This window comes from Motacilla alba, chromosome 2, assembly GCF_015832195.1.
Source record: "Motacilla alba alba isolate MOTALB_02 chromosome 2, Motacilla_alba_V1.0_pri, whole genome shotgun sequence".
NCBI classification, from domain to species: Eukaryota; Metazoa; Chordata; class Aves; order Passeriformes; family Motacillidae; genus Motacilla; species Motacilla alba.
In genome coordinates this window covers 9,580,160-9,595,978 of record NC_052017.1, presented here as the reverse complement: position 1 = coordinate 9,595,978, position 15,819 = coordinate 9,580,160, and the positions used below count along the sequence as shown (strand labels likewise).

General features: G+C 39.4%; 1 protein-coding gene across 1 annotated transcript in view; it reads left to right on the top strand.

The window, feature by feature from the left end:
* Window positions 1-15,158, top strand: part of VIPR2 (vasoactive intestinal peptide receptor 2) — a 45,679-nt gene extending 30,521 nt beyond the window's left edge. The window contains exons 6-13 of the mRNA XM_038128106.1: window positions 726-867; window positions 3,620-3,770; window positions 4,687-4,747; window positions 7,054-7,123; window positions 10,070-10,161; window positions 12,011-12,140; window positions 12,227-12,268; window positions 13,859-15,158. Of these exons, the coding sequence (XP_037984034.1) occupies window positions 726-867; window positions 3,620-3,770; window positions 4,687-4,747; window positions 7,054-7,123; window positions 10,070-10,161; window positions 12,011-12,140; window positions 12,227-12,268; window positions 13,859-14,029 (859 nt within the window). The 3' untranslated portion in view covers window positions 14,030-15,158. The remainder of the gene's footprint in view (window positions 1-725; window positions 868-3,619; window positions 3,771-4,686; window positions 4,748-7,053; window positions 7,124-10,069; window positions 10,162-12,010; window positions 12,141-12,226; window positions 12,269-13,858) is intronic.
* The last annotated feature ends 661 nt before the right edge of the window (window positions 15,159-15,819 follow it).

Below are 15,819 nucleotides of genomic sequence, written 5' to 3'. Positions count from 1 at the left end.
CAAGGTGCTGCTTGTGACCACAAAAACCTCTTGGCAGTTTGGTTTTAGGGATTTTCCATAAAAAAGAATCTTTTCAATAGGAAAATCTTGAAGGGACTGTATTTTAAGGGAAAAGCCCTCAATTTATAGCTTGCTTCCCCTGAGTACTCATTCACTTACATGGAATATTTAATCTGTCATTTGTTTGTAAGGCTTTCACATGGCTGCCAGAACTGCCAGAAGAAGTTGTTTTTCATTCATTGGATAGAAAGGATAGGGGATCAAATGTTCTGAATGCTTTTTTAATTGCTCCTGCATAGACCATCATCATAGGATCAAGATTCACTATATAGCAAAACAAAGGAGTTAAATAAGAGAATGAAACCAGAAAATAATAGGTGAGAGCACATCTGAAATATATCCAGGATAATCAAAGTTGTATTTGCAAAAAAACACTGGAATGAGTGCACACACAGAAGGATACAATAGCCTGTGTTTATTGTCAGCTTATTATGTCAGTTTATTGTCAATTTATTATGTTATGTGGGATCTTTCAATCTGTGATACTGAGCAGAAGTAAGAGATGAAAGAAAACAGCAAGGCAGAACTGAAAAAATGACAGAAAAGGAAAAGGTATGCTCTTACTCAAGGTTCATATTGCTAAGATATGTCCTCAGAGTAAAAGAAGTCTGTTCAACAGCTTCTGCATCATAAACTAAAATGCTTCTTTTTAAATCTCTTTTTAGAAAACTTCATTGTACTCGGAACTACATCCATCTGAACCTGTTCCTCTCTTTCATTCTAAGAGCAATCTCTGTTTTAGTCAAGGATGATATTCTCTATTCCAGCTCCAACACAGCTCACTGTCCAGAGGATCAAACCTCATGGGTAATAAACCTCATTTGCTACTTGGTGTAACACTGTTTTGTCACTGATTTTTTCTCCCTAATCCTTTTAAATATTTAGGAGTACCAAGATTTCAGTGTAGACCATTCTGAATAGAATATAACGAGTAGGAAAAGGGGGTGTTAGATGTATCCAGATAAAGAAGGTTGCAGCACAAGTAGCTGTACAAACATTGTTTGCATGTCCATGAAGGACAACTTGTCATCAGCCAAGACAAATCATAACCAGACACAGCTCAGCATGAATATGGCCACTGTATTGATCAGCTGGGAGGGGTGAAGACAAACAGGAGTGCCATCAGCTGGGAGTGATTAAAGGCAGCTGCTCTGGAAGTGTTCCAGCAGCTTTATCAGGGGTCCAGGAATTGGACAGGTATCAGTGGAGAGAGGGAATAACTCAGGAAATTAAACATTTGCAGAAGTTGTCTTCATTAACTCCTCAGTACTTCTGGGCTATGACAGAAGTGTTATTGTCTGCACTCTTGGCAAGCTAATATGTTTACTGCATTTTCATGTACAGGGTTTAAAAAAATCTCAAGTCTTGCTGTTAAAAGACTGTCCTCTATATGATATGCCCCATTTGCTGCCTTGTTGTTTCAGTCAAAAATCCCTTGAATTTTAATTAACTTCAATTTAAGCTTGTGAGAAAAAAAATGGAAGTTTTTTTGTCTTGATGAAGCAGTATTGTCCCAAAACGTGAAGTTCTTAGCTGTGAATACCAAGCTATATATAGGAATTCATAATCTGGGATATTTCTAATGGAGAAAAAACAGGAACTGAGTTAGTAAACCCCAATAAGGCGAAGTAGGTAGCAGACAGATTGCCAGGGGTAATCAGAAGTTCCTAGGTCCTTGAAAGACTGTTCAGCGGACTCTAAAAATTCTACTTGGTTTCTGCAATTTCATTTATTCTCCAGTTATTCTTGGCTACAAGAAGAACTTTCCTATTTAAATATGTCAGATTTTGTGGACTGCTGGCTAACTTCAGTTGCATTGTATGTGGGATGATCTGGCATGAGCCTGACAAAACTGGTCTGTCTGTCAAGCACTGGCTTGGTACTGCCTTTCACACAAAACAGCACGTGGGGTTTTTCCCTTCCGTCACGTGTGTGTGATGTTCCACAGTTCTGCTGCACTCACAGATGTCTAAAACACACAGTTCATAAGGGTCTGTAAGTAGGTCCTGGCTCTGGATTACATGGAGAATTAATTTTGGGTAACTTTCCTGATAGATACCTTCACTGTTCAGCATGGGCAAATACAGCTGATACAGGATTACCTGCAGGGGGCAGGGAAAATAATTTGAGGCAGGGTTCTGGTATGTAAATTGAGAATATAAGACAAGGGAGTATTGGAATTTATAAAGGATTACAGAATTTTCTCTGCTGATCTGATTGTAAGAAGTCCTAAGCATAAAAGCAAATTTCAACTTGCTTGAAAATTTCAACTTTTCACACAGTTTGAAATGCTTAATTTTATCCATCTTACATTTTCTGGCCCATTGCTGATCTGCAGTGGATATCCCAAAGTCCAGAGGTAAGATCAGTCTTACCAAAGTTAGCTAGCTTTCAAACTTGGGTTGTAGGCAGCTAAAATCAGGTGAAATGAATTCAAGCCTTTGGACTGTTCCTTAGTTTTCTATATAAGCATGTACACAGGCATGGATGTTACTTGGGATGCACTGAGGCATCTGAGACATCATAGGGGGCTGATGGATACAAAGAAGTCTCCCTGAGGAGGTCTGTGCCCTTCTGGCTTAGCAGTGAGACTGCATCTCACTTCTTAATAAACATCTGTGTTTAGAGACAGGAATTAATCACTGAAAATGAGTGAGTTACCTGCTTATGTATCTGGTGTACTTGCAATTTTAACAGAAAAATGCAGGTATGAAGGGGATTTAAAATGAAGAAGTGAGTAAAGCTGGTAGAAACTAGAGATTTTATTTGGTCCAGTTTGTGTAGTCTGTTACATTCACCACATCATCACATTTCTTGGCACGTTCTCAGTCCATATGAACATTTTCATATTCAATTCTCACATCCCAGATTCCTACTGGGAAGTACCAAAGTAGCAGCAGCCAGCACTGTGGAACATCAGCAGTACAGATATCTGAAAATTGATTCTGAAGAGCAGCACACAGATTATAAGCAACATTTTTGATATATGTCTATGTGTTTTGTTAACTAAGAAATTCTTAAACATTTTCGAAAGGGAAAACGTTATTTTTAAAAGTCCAGCCAACATTTTCTTATAAGTCTACTGAGTCATCACATAAAGTTATATTTTTTACTCAGTTTCACATTTGGCTTTGAAAAAAATCATAAAGTACTTTCTTTGTTAAGTTTTACTGTGTTAGGAAGCCATGTGAGGTTTTCATAAATTTATTAGACTCCTAGTAGATGATCGTTCAGTTTTATAGCTATTCACTAACAAACTGTTGCAAAAGTGTGCATTTATTGATAACCACTATATTTTTCTGTATTTATCCGATGAAGATTTCAAACATTCTGAGTGAATTAGCAATGAGAGACATCTAAACATAACTTTTAATAATTCGCTTTCTCTCAATATATACAGTAACATTTACGATATTGAAATTTGCTTGACTGAAGACAAAAATTTCTACTGGACCTGTTTTATTGATACTACAAAGACAGCTAAGTTTCTTGGCTGTAGTAATAAAAAAAATATGGCATATTTCCTGTGACAAATTTCATCCTTCTTCTCCTATTTCAGGTGGGCTGCAAGGCAATTCTGGTGTTTTTTCAGTATGGTGTTATGGCAAACTTTTACTGGCTCTTAGTAGAAGGACTTTACCTCCACATCCTCCTTGTGCTAATATTCTCCCCCAACAGACACTTCACCATCTACCTGCTGATAGGATGGGGTAAGAACTTGCCCATCTCCCAGTAATGTTCTTTTTTTCTGTGCGTGTTGGTCAGGTTCAGTGTTTCATACCAAGGTAGTTGAGCTGTCTCTGGTGTTGACTCCTCAGATTGCTCAACTCAGCTCCAGCACAGGTTACAGCTGCTGCAGGATGGGGAAGAGCAGGCACAAAACTGCTGGAGCCATTCTTCACTGCTGGCTTGATCCCTGGCACAGCTTTCACCTGTGCCATCTGCACCACACCCAGGGATTGCTCTGGTGGAAGGGCTGCCACTGCAAAACATGTGATTCAGGTGTCCTAATTTGTGAAGAAAATTAAAGATTAGCTGCACAGCCATGAGCTATACTATGCAATTTTCCTTTTTGAAAAGCCCAATAATACTGTCCATCTGGACATTTTAAATGCATATACTCCTTTCATTTACAGAAAATGCCATGATATTTATATGGAACACTTTAATGCTTCCAGTAATAGGTGGTCATAAAACATTTGGGTGTTGTTGGGAAATGGGAATAAACCAGTGTGTGGACAAGGTTCCTTATGAAATGATTTATACTTCTATTTTATATTGCAGCCCTTGGAGGTGCATTGGGAATGCATAACTTGTATCTATTTCCCTGTAAGTCACTCTGACACCTTGAAAGAAACCTAAGAAAGGCATTTTTTTGTTTTGGATTAGTAATTATGGCTGCATTTCTATGAGAAATAAACTCACTTCCCTGCAGTCTTTGTTTGTTATACATTGCTGATGTATGCTGATGTAATCATGTTGTTCATCAGATGGATCTCTCCTTCCATTCACTCAGCTGTTTACTATATGCTGTGTATACCAGTAGGCTGAACTTTTTTTTTTTTTTTTTTTTTTGTGGACTTGCATTTTTGTGATCATTCTCTAAACATCTTTGGCGTTTTTCAGGAATTCCTACAATATTCATTATTACATGGACAGTGACACGAATCATTCTAGAGGACACTGGGTGAGTGTGTGTGGGAGAGAAAGTCCCCCCCATGCCTGTGCAGTCCTTGTCCTGGGTGTGTTGCTGCTCACACAAAGGTGGTTTGCTGCTCTGGAGGGGACGAGCACAGAACTGAAATTTCAGAGACAACAATAAAAGGGCAGGTGTTTGGGAGCTCTTCAGCTGTGGTTTATGCTTGAAGTTTATTTGAAAAACTCAGAGAGCAGGAGAGAGCAGGGCTAAGTTATGACTGCTGTTACTCCTTGGCACACCCCCATCTGGAGCTACCTGCTAGGGAAGAACATTCACAATAATGTTTGAAGCAGCAGTGGGGTCCTTGGGCTCAGTGGTGCAATGAGTGCAGGAAGGCACTGGCCATTCTCATTTGCTAACTGGCAGCTCAGAAGAGAGAAGTGTAGATAACTTTGGGACGTATAAATTACACTCCCAAAAGTGAAGTGATGTAAGAGTGTGTCTGAGGCCCGTAGCCAGGTAAAGCTAAAGCTAATTAGAGCTAAGCCTGGCTCCTGGCATGTGAAGGGGAACTGAGACGAGAATTTTGTAGAGAAATCAGACTTGATCCTGCTGCTCCCAAGGAATGGGAGAACATACTGACTAGTGGAAAAACAGTTTGCACAGTGCTGTTTTGTCCAACTAACTATTATTTTTCAACTTGTTCTGTAATTAACTGAAAAAGCATATCCTACATAATTTCAAGGTTTTCTTTGCAAGACCTCTAACGAGTAAACCAAAGGCAAACTCCTTTTTCCTTTGTCATTATGATTACAGAGGAAGTCTGAAGGGTAATTAATCTCTAATCTGACTAACCTTTCAGAGCACTTAAGCGTATTTAGATCGAGAGTACTGAGCCCAGGGTGAAAATTAAATATTCAGTTTTTCAGACAGAACTTCAGGTTCAATCTCACATTTTCACAAACAAGTTCCAGGCTTGGAACTTACATGCCCCACAAGAAATTATGTAATTCCAATTGCACCTGTCAGTTGCTTTAGATCTTCCTGCTACCCAGAGGTCATCATTAAGTGCACAGTGGAGAAGTGTCCTTACACAAAGTGAAACTGAGCTTGGTTCCCACAAAGGTCAACACCCTCCATAATGTCTAATGGTACAGCCCAGTGTGCTTGAAGTTTGAGCTGATTTCATAGAATCATAGAATGGATTGGGTTGGGAGGGACCTTGAAGACCAGTTGGTTCCAACCCTCCTTGCATTGGGCAGTGATGCCACACTCGGGTTACTCAGAGCCCCATCTGGTAGTGCCAGGGATGGGACATCCACAGCTTCTCTGAGGCCACACCCTGAGACCTGTGTCCAGTTCTGGGCCACTCACTACGGGAAAGATTGAGGTGCTGGAGTGTGTCCAGAGAAGGGCAACAGAGCTGGTGAAGGGTCTGGAGCACAAGTCTAGTGAGGAGCAGCTGAGGGAGCTGGGGATGTTTAGTCTGAAGGAAAGGAGGCTCAGGGGAGACCTTATCACTCCCTATAACTGCCTGAACAGAGGTTGCAGCCAGGTGGGGATCATTCTCTTCTCCCAGGCAACCAGTGACCGGGCAAGAGGAAATGGCCTCAAGCTGTGCCAGGGGAGGTTCAGTTTGGGCATTGGGAATAATTTCTCCACTGCAGGGGTTGTAAAGCATTGGAATGAGCTGCCCACAGAGGTGGTGGAGTCAGCTTTCTTGAAGGTGTTCAGGAAATGGCTGGATGTGGCACTCAGTGCCATGGTCTTGTGGTGCTTGGTCGAAGTTTCAACTCAATGATCTCAGAGGTCTTTTCCAACCTAAATGAGTCTGTGACTTTATGAGTTAAGAATTTCTTCCTAACATCTAAATCTCTCCTCTTTCATTTTTAAACCGTTCTCCCTTGTCCTGCCAGTACATGCCCTGGCAAAATGTCATTTTCTCCGTTTTTATAAGCCCCCTTTAAGTGCTGAAAGGTCACAATGATTTCTCCATGGAGCCTTGTATTCTCCAGGCTGAACAACCCCATCTCTCAGTCTGTCTTTGCAGGAGAGGTGCTTCAGCCTTCTGATCACATTTGGGGGATCACTTCTTGACCTGTTCTAACAGGGCCACATCTTTCTTATGCTGAGGAGTCCACACCTGGACACAGTACTCCTGGTGGGGAAATCAAGTATGCATATTAAAACAAAGGGAATAAAATTAATAGCAGGAAAGGATTGAATGTCAAATTCTAGGCTAGGGCATGCATTATTTTAGTGTGCTTTGATTTGTTTATAAGAAATACTTCTCATAGGTCTTGCTTGCCAGATGATATTAATGTCAACATGATTTTCCCTCTTTTTTTTCATAGCTGCTGGGATACAAATGAGCATGGTGGTCCCTGGTGGGTTATACGAATACCAATTTTAATTTCTATTATAGTAAGTAAAATTTGAAGCATGAATTATAGATCTGTTCAGCATTGTGCAGTGCATGTAGCCATTATTCTTTACTGCTAGTTACAGGTAGGCAAGAATTCTGTTTTAATGAAAAGAGATTGTGCTGCAGGAGAAATGTTAAACAGATGCCAAGGCCATTAAAATTTGTTGCCTTCAAAATTTATCTGCCTCCTATTAAATTAGCAGTTGCTTTTATTTGTGTGTTATTCTTTCTTTAACATCTCTCCTGTTTATGAGCCTGGAGGAAGGAAAAATCTAATTATACTTCTCAATGAATTGCAGATTTGATTTTGTGTGTAAATAGATAGTCTTGCAATTGAGAATCTGATATTAGCCCAAAAATATGGCTGTTTATATCTTTCTTTTATTGGAAGCCTACTGAAATATATATTGAACATGAAGTATTTGCAAAATAATACCATTTTAGAATGTGTCACAGGGCTTTTCTTGTTTGGAACTCATTAGAATTACTGGACTAGTGTAACAATATTCCTGTTCACTGTAATGATTGCGTAATTAACTTTGGGAATAATATACTATGGTTATATGTCCATTTCTGAAAATAGTCAGAGAGCAAATTAATCTGTTTTAGATATACTTGATTCATTTTTAAAATTATAGGCAGAAGATCTAGGGCATTATTAGATTACACAAGATGTAAGGAGTTTGCATTAAGCTTAGGCTTGCCTTTCAATCTGTGCCTGCTGAAAATCATTTTGGGAGAAATTCCTGTCATCACTATCAGACTGAATTCTGCCATTTGAAGAGAAAGAAGAGTAGGCCATATGTGTGAAATTACATAAGGTAAGGCCTCAAAGATGTTTCATGTTATGAAGAAATGAGCATGCAAGAGAACTACAGCAGGAAGGGAATACTTGGACTTCAAAGGAGCTGGAGAATGGGGAACAATCCAAAGTTAAGAAAATATGTTGTAAGATGAAAGCAAAACAAACCACCTGGTGTTTACAGGAAACCCTGTTCTCTGGATGCTCAGTTTGAACAGCTCTCTGAGACTTCGTGTGCCAGAAGGCAGCGCTCCTCCAAAGCAGTCCTAGACCTGATGTGAAAATTATCCCAGGGCACAATGGCAGACCTGAACTGCAGCTGGATCTTAGTGAAGACTGGGAAGAGAAGTCAAATGGAGTACTGGTCAGGCAGCAAAGTTTGATCTATGCCACAGCATTGTGAGAGCATATTCTGATACCATTTTGCACAGTGGGAATGGCTTCAGTTAATTCAGTGTGTCAGAATCCTCCCTGGCATTTCCTCCTGGGAATTTTGGCTAGAGAGAAGTCATTTGGCAGACGTTCACACTTCATGCTGTACACACTTCGGAGTTACCCAGCTGGATGTGGCTGTTCCAAGTGAATGTGCTGTTACCCTTACTCTCTCCTTGTCCAGTAATATTGGCTCCAGTGTGTATGGCAAGTTAATGTCCCCTGCTGTGGGCACTCAGGTGCATTAAGTCTGCAGATAAAATCTGCAATAACAGATTTCTATTATCTATAGGTAAGCATCTGAGTAATCATCTGCCTGAAAAAAAATGAATGCTAAGTTCACAAAAAGCCTGTATTTTCTAAGGTTTCTTTTTTTATTCTTTTTAAAAATATATTAGATATAATTTTCCTAAATTTTTATTTCATCCTTGTCAGTTCCTTTCACTATCCTTCACCTGTCATTTCAAACAAAATGTTAAAAACAGAGGGACATGCAGTTGCTATGACAGAAATTCATTAAACTTGAAAAGCTTGGAGCCAAACTTTTAGGAGAAAGAAGGGTTCCACCAATACATGAAGACAGAGATTTATAGCAGTGAGACAGGCACTGTCTGGTTAGGTGCTCCACCTCCTGATTTTGTGCTTTGGGATGGGGTTGGTTTAAAACAACAAAAGTCTCATTTTCACTTTGTTACAAATTTTTCTCTAGATTAATTTCTTCTAAGATTTGTGCATTTGATGCATCTGTTTATGTAGCTGAAGTTGCAGGTTTTATCACTCATTGTAGTTCTGAAGGTGTGGATTCCAACTGTTCCCTTAGTTCAGCATGGACATGCTGTATTTAGTGTGCCGTTTTCTAGATCACACCAAAGAATCCAACACCAGAAGGGAAGGTGACCAGAAGAAGCTGAAAGTCAAGACTGAAGAAATAATGGGAGTAAGACTTAGGATATACTGAGTTTTATACTTCAGTTTTCTAGACTGGTTAGGTTCCAATCATAATGATTTTTATGCAAGTGCCTTTCTAAAAAATAAAATATGAAATAAAATACAAAATGAAATGCTACTCTTCTGTCTTAGAGGGCTGTCATGAGAATTGGGCTGCAGGGATTCAGATGGACTGGATGATCTCAGAGGTCCCTTCCAACCCTGGCTGTTCTGTGATTCCTTCATTCATAATGTCAGCATCAATATCCAAGACAATCAGACACTTGTGAGAGGCCGTTTTTGTGCTTGGTTGGAGTAGACAGATCAGCTCTGCAACAATCTTCTCTCACCCTAATTCAGACAGAAAATACTGAAGGTTGAGGTGAGGAGCAAGGGAGCTCAAAACTGCCTCTGAACCTCCAGTTGAGAATCCACGTGACAATTTAGGACAGTGCTTGATTGCAGAAAATCACATCCAGTGTCCCATCCTGCCGGGAAACCTGTCCTCAGCTGAAGTAGTGGAAGGAGGACACTTCTGAAAATTGGGGCTTTCAAAGACTTTTGCCAGCCAGAGCAGCAGTGGTGGGCTTGTGTTGGTTGCTGGACATGGCAGAAGTGGTGCTGCAGAACATGAGAGGTTTGGCACTGCAGAGCTGAGGGGTTCTGTAGGGAGGTGCACAACTCCCATGCTGACTTGGCTCCTGTCTGACTTGATAAGAATTTCTTTGTGCTGCAGATTGAGTGGAGAATTCAGAAATCACCATTATATTTGTTTTCTTTGCAGGTGAATTTTATACTTTTCATTAGCATTATAAGAATCTTACTGCAGAAGTTAAGATCTCCAGATGTTGGAGGAAATGACCAGTCACAGTACAAGTGAGTCATATTTTTAGATATTATAGAACCAAAATAATCTCTTTAAGATTTCATCTGCTGAAAACCAACAACTGCTGTCTTACTATAATTAGATTTAATTTAGAACTTTTAGATATTGACAAAACATGGTATCTAGAAGTAAAGAATATCCTTAAAGCCAAGAAAAGCAGGACTTTATGTGTTCTTTAGACAATGTGATGTGTTTGATGCAAAAAGTGGAAAATTCTGATATGCCACAGAAAAGTCAGCACAACTTCACTGACAAGCACGTTTGTTTTGCGGAGCTACAACGGTCTTGTTTTGTGTTTGCTGATTCAATTAGCTAAATATGTGGGAGAGCTTGTTGAATCTAGATGAAACTGTGCAGTTGCCATTATTATGCGGCACAATGGGCACCTATAGGCAGGAAATCCCCTCAAGTTTACTTCTTGTGACATAAAGTTTTCATCGCTTCCATGTGGTATTTACTTAATTTTTGAAAATAAGCATTCCCTTGCTTTCACTCCCACCATTTTCCACAGTTTACTGTAGCACTTTACAATATCAAATATTCACATTAATAGCAACCTTGTCCTTCATTATTCAGCCCTGTAAATTCTTTGCTTTTAGCATTTGATTGTCTGATTAAGTTTGCATTTCTGGTCTTTAGCTGATACCCATGGGAAAGTAGATTAACCTCCTCAAGAAACTGCATCTGCAGAGCAAATTAAAAGATCTGGGAGGCTCATTTATAAAATTGCAAATGTATTTTCTAAAATGCAGAGAAGCATAAGGCTGTTTTGTTTGTCCCTTTCTTTTACTAAAATATATGTGCAGTACAGAGAAAGTAGCATCAACTAAACAAAAATTATTAAGCCAAGCATGAAGTGAAAGTGAAATATGAATCTAAAATGAATACTGCTCATGCAAGTCACCATTTTTATTCCCTTCCTCTGAACATGCTTGTAGCTGGTTCCATTCTTTTTGTTTTTTAGTTTACTTTTGCAGGGGACAAGGCTAAGTTCAAATAAAATCAGTGAAATTTCCATTTCACTTGGGAAACCAGGAAGTTTGCTGCCAGTGTCATCTCCTCCAGTTGCAAATTAATTTCTTTTGCTAAGGAATCCCTATTTTTCCTGCTTCTGGTGTCATCTTTAGATGTGAAGGATTTACTGTTCTTAAGGAGCTTTGCTGTCAGAAATTATTTCCACAAAAAACAGATGCAGCCCCTGGGCCATTATGAACAAAGCAAGGCCATGAAGACTGACAGAAAAAATAAAACTACTTGAAATACCTTAACTTTTCTGTTAAAATAGGTGAATTCACAACAGCATCCTTTCATTGCTGAATCAAATTATATTCATCAATACAGGGATGAATTATGGAACTCAATATTATAACTTCTCAAATTTTATCTGATGCCAGACATGCAAAATTGTCCATGACTGGCCCTGTATAATATATAAAACAAATGTTTTTAGAGTGAAATAAATGACAGATAAGGTAAAAGTAGCAATTTATCATTCCAGTAGATTCACGAGCTCTTTGTCAGAGCAGTTCTGCTTAGTAATTTAAAGTACTGTTTCCTTAACATCAGTAAGTAGTGTCTTCTGCTAAATTTTGTTATGTAAGTGACAACACTGAAAATTATTTAATGGTATATGCTTAATACCATCAGTAAAGCTATGAAGTTTTAGTATTTAAGACTCATGAAAATCTATTAGTTGAGATGATTCTGGATTATATTTCCTAGGTACTGTTTGCATTCTGTGCATGTGCAATGTACAGACTAACCCTGCAGTTGCACATTCATCTCAGTAAAACAAGAGCTTGTGATTAAATTGCAGCTTTGTCTCTTTCCTTTACCCAGGAGACTTGCAAAATCCACCTTGCTGCTGATTCCTTTGTTTGGAGTTCACTACACAGTGTTTGCTCTGTTTCCTGACCGCAGTTCCAACAATTATAAAATAATCTTTGAGTTGTGTTTGGGATCTTTTCAGGTAAATTTTAAGGTTTTTATTCAAAAGAAGTTTTACTGACCTAGGTGAGTGCTGCCTGCTAACCAAGGAATATTGTCTCTTTCCAGGGGTTGATTGTTGCAGTCCTGTATTGTTTTTTGAACAGTGAAGTAAGTCACATCTTTCCTACTGAGAATGTTAAATATTGGTTTTAGTAAATGTATAAGTGCCCCCATAATTCTGCTCTGATACATGAAACTATTTTAGAAGATGTCTGCATTCCTATTAGTGAAATATATTTGTGACTGCTTTTATACGACAGGAAAAATCAGTGTAGCTGGGTGAAGAGCTTTAAGAGCTGTTTAAAATCAAATTCCTTGCAAACTGAGGTGCTAGTGTCTTCTGCTATTTGATGTGATCTAATCTAGTTCTGTTAGAATCAATGTGCACGTGAGGTGCAACACGTCTGAAAATTCATCTGGAACTTGAAATACCATTTAGTAAGTATTTTGGGGTAATGTTCTGTCAGTACCTAAACCTCAGAACAGCACAGATTTTCAGAAGTGCTCAGCATGTCGTAGTTTTCATAGTCTCAACTGAGAAAGATGCAAAGAATTCTTTTTGATTTCAGCCACTATGCAGTGTCTGACACAAGGAATCTGTCTGAAGAAGACACCTGCACAGACAATTAACATTGAGCTCTCCTGAGTGCTGTTCTGGTCTTTGATATTCATGAGATGCCTGATTTTGGGCTAATCATTTGATTCTATGCCTTAAGTACATGAGATAAATAGCTCGATAGCAAAACCTACTGTTGCAGCACAAGTGACACAAAACTGATTTTTGAAAGCGACCTTGGGGCACCTCTTCACACACAGTGTAGGCAGTCTTTGCCTCAGTTATGTGACCTTTGTAGAAACAGATTGGATACTCCAGAGGGAAGGGATGCCATCCAGAGGAACCATGACAGGCTTGTGGAGAGGGAGGAAAGAACCTCACGAGGTTCAACAGGGCCAAGTTCAAGGTTCTGCACCTGGGTCTGTGCAGTGCTGACTGAGGGATGAAGGGGTTGAGAGCCATCCAACAGAGGAAGACTTGGGGAGGAAGAATGGACCATGAGCTGGCAATGTGCGCTTGTAGCCCAAAAAGCCACCTCTGTTCAGCATTAAAGAAGCATGGCCAGCAGGTCAAGAGGGGTGAATCGTCACCAGTACAAGAAAGACATGGATGTGTTAGAGCTGGTCCAGAGGAAGCCGCAAAAATTATCACAAGGCTGGAACACCTCTCCTATGAAGACAGGCTGAGGGAGTAGGGGTTGCTCAGCCTGGGAAGGAGAAGGATCTAGAGGGACTTTATAGCACCTTGGAGTACATAAGGGGGGATTATAAGGAAGATGGCAAAAAGCTTCTTAGTGGGATCTGTAGTGTCAGGACACTTTTAAACAGATACGTGGTAGATTTAGGAAGGAAAAAATCCTTTTCTATAAGAGGGGTGGAGACACTGTAACAGGTTGTCCAGAGAAGCTGTGGTAGCCCCATCCCAAGGCCAGGCTGGATGGTGCTCTGCTACCTGGTCTGGTAGAAGGTCTCCCTGCCCATGAAAGGGGGTAGAACTACATAATCTTTATAAGTTTGTACCAATCCAAACCATTCTATGATTCTGTTCCTAGACATCCCCAGGTGACAGCCAACAGACTTGGAAAATTTCCCCGCATTAAAGAAAATTTTCAGCTCATGGTGTGCATTTTCTTTTGAACACAGGTGCAGGGGGAGCTGAAAAGGAAGTGGCGGAGCTTGTGCTGGAAGCAGACAGCAGGCAGAGACTACAGACTCCACTCGTCCATTTCCCGAAATGGATCAGAAAGTGTTTCCCAGCTCCACAGGAATTCAAGAGCTCACTCATTTATGCAGACAGAGACCACCATGATATAAATGAGCTAGGTCCCCCAAAACATGAAAAACTGTGGGATATATCATTCATTATGCAGCTTGATGTGATATTTTATAACATGTACAGTTTAATGCTTTGCTTTTCTACATGTTGGTTCTTGGGGAATTGGTTTGTGCAGCCAAACTATTATTAATGGAGAAGCCTGCCCTATGGATGCTTTCTGTTTTGTTCAAGTGGTATTCATATTAGTTCTGATGTTCTCTTGCAGTTTACTAGCCGTAACAATTCAAAAATTCATTTTCCATAAAGGTCCCTTTACCTTCCAAAATAGCTACAAGATCCATGCAGGGTATCCTGCTCAATGCAGATTTCTTTGGCACACGTAAGGGTTAAGATGGGAAGCAAGAAAATTTCTTACACTTTATTTATACTTAAGGATGCATTGCCTTAAGGATTAGGAAATTCTTTTCTAATTATGGAAAGTACAATTTAAAAAAAAAATCTAAGACCATAATTAACCACACTGGGAGTTCAGTGTGCTAATCCAGGAAATCATTAACATGATTTACAAGAGAGGGGGAAAGGTAGTGCTTCTAGGCTAACAGTACACATTTCAGAGATTACTTTGTACAGAGTTTGATTCCAATCCTGTTGTTACTCTCAAAAGTGCCTGGTTTGATGTTTGGGTGGAGGGTGTAGAGCTACTTACAGGCCATACAGAAAAAACTACTATGTTACTTCTGAATATAGTAGTTCTCAGTTGTTCTCTTCTGTTTAAAGTCAGAGATTTGTGTTGATCTTTCATGAAGGAGTTTTCTGAAGAAGTAGGTTTTATTGCTAAGGCAGCCTGGCATAGAATAAACAGCCTTGGATAGCTCATTACACATTGAAAATACCATTTCTTACAGTATTATCATTGAACTCTGTCTCTAGGAACTACATATTTGACTGCAAAACACCAGGAATATTGCAGTGAAGTTAAAACTCACATTTAACAAAAAAATGTAAATTCTTTTAGATTTATTCAGTTCTATATTGATCTGAAATTATTTAAAATTTAGCCCTGACCATGACTCCAGAAAAAAAATAATTAGACAGAATCCCTAAAAATTACCATAAAAGGCATAAAGAAGGAATTTTCAACAATGGCAAGCCTCTTATGTAGCCATGATAAAAAAAAAAAAAGGCAGAGAACTGACAGTCTTATAAAAATATACATAACATTTCCCCTCTTTAAAACAAATAAACCCAGTGATGTTCTCTTCCCATGCCAACGTTTAACCATGTCCACCCTACATTACAGGTGGGGATGATATGTATTTGCATGAGTACCTTCACACAAACCATTGCCCTCATATTTCAGATAACAGATTTTATGGAGCCAGCAGAATCCAAGGTCCCTGCTCTTGTCAGATAAAGGGAAGAACAGCAGCAAGGGCATTCCTTGGCAGGCATATTTGTACATCCTTGAAAATATTACCAGTTCTGGGAATATTGTCAGCAGCTGTCTAAGTGTATTACAATTCTTGGTCTGATTTAATCCAGCTATTTATCAGTCAAACACAGTTTGTTTTAATGGGCTTGCCTGGAGTCACAAAAAGTTTCGTCAGATCAAAAATAGAAAGGGCCCCATGGTTCACATGACTGCTGCAGAACCTGGTGAATATTACATGATACCAGCAGGTATCATTTGAGTTCGACAACAATCACTCAAAGGATTGTTACTTTAAAAAATTGAATTTGAAGGAGCTATTGATCACTTCCAGATCATCCATAATGTTTTCTGTTTGGCAAAGTAACTATGAGATTCTGGATGGAAGTAGGCTGCCCA